This window comes from Eimeria tenella, genomic scaffold (assembly GCF_000499545.2).
Source record: "Eimeria tenella Houghton genomic scaffold, Eth_scaff1916, whole genome shotgun sequence".
NCBI classification, from domain to species: Eukaryota; Apicomplexa; class Conoidasida; order Eucoccidiorida; family Eimeriidae; genus Eimeria; species Eimeria tenella.
In genome coordinates, this window is record NW_013541757.1 from 4,294 (window position 1) to 4,502 (window position 209).

A 209-nucleotide genomic window follows, 5' to 3' on the forward strand; every position below is an offset into this window, starting at 1 on the left:
AACAATTAAATACTATTATTTATTTATTTATTTATTTATTTATTTATTTATTTATTTATTTTTGCAGCTTTGATAACTTTTCTTTGGTGGGCTGTGGTGGCTTTGGGGGCTCGAGCCAAAAGAAAGATTTTGGTCCCCGCCTACCTCTACGACCCCCTCAGGCCAGGTCTGCTGCTGCTGCTGCTGCTGCTGCTGCTGTTGCTGCTGCT

General features: G+C 41.1%; 1 protein-coding gene across 1 annotated transcript in view; it reads left to right on the forward strand.

Annotated features, from left to right (window-relative positions):
* Positions 1–166, forward strand: part of ETH_00043340 (uncharacterized protein) — a gene marked incomplete at both ends in the record, with an annotated part of 2,612 nt that extends 2,446 nt beyond the window's left edge. The window contains one exon of the mRNA XM_013374102.1: positions 68–166. Within this exon, the coding sequence (XP_013229556.1) occupies positions 68–166 (99 nt within the window). The remainder of the gene's footprint in view (positions 1–67) is intronic.
* Positions 167–209: the final 43 nt, after the last annotated feature.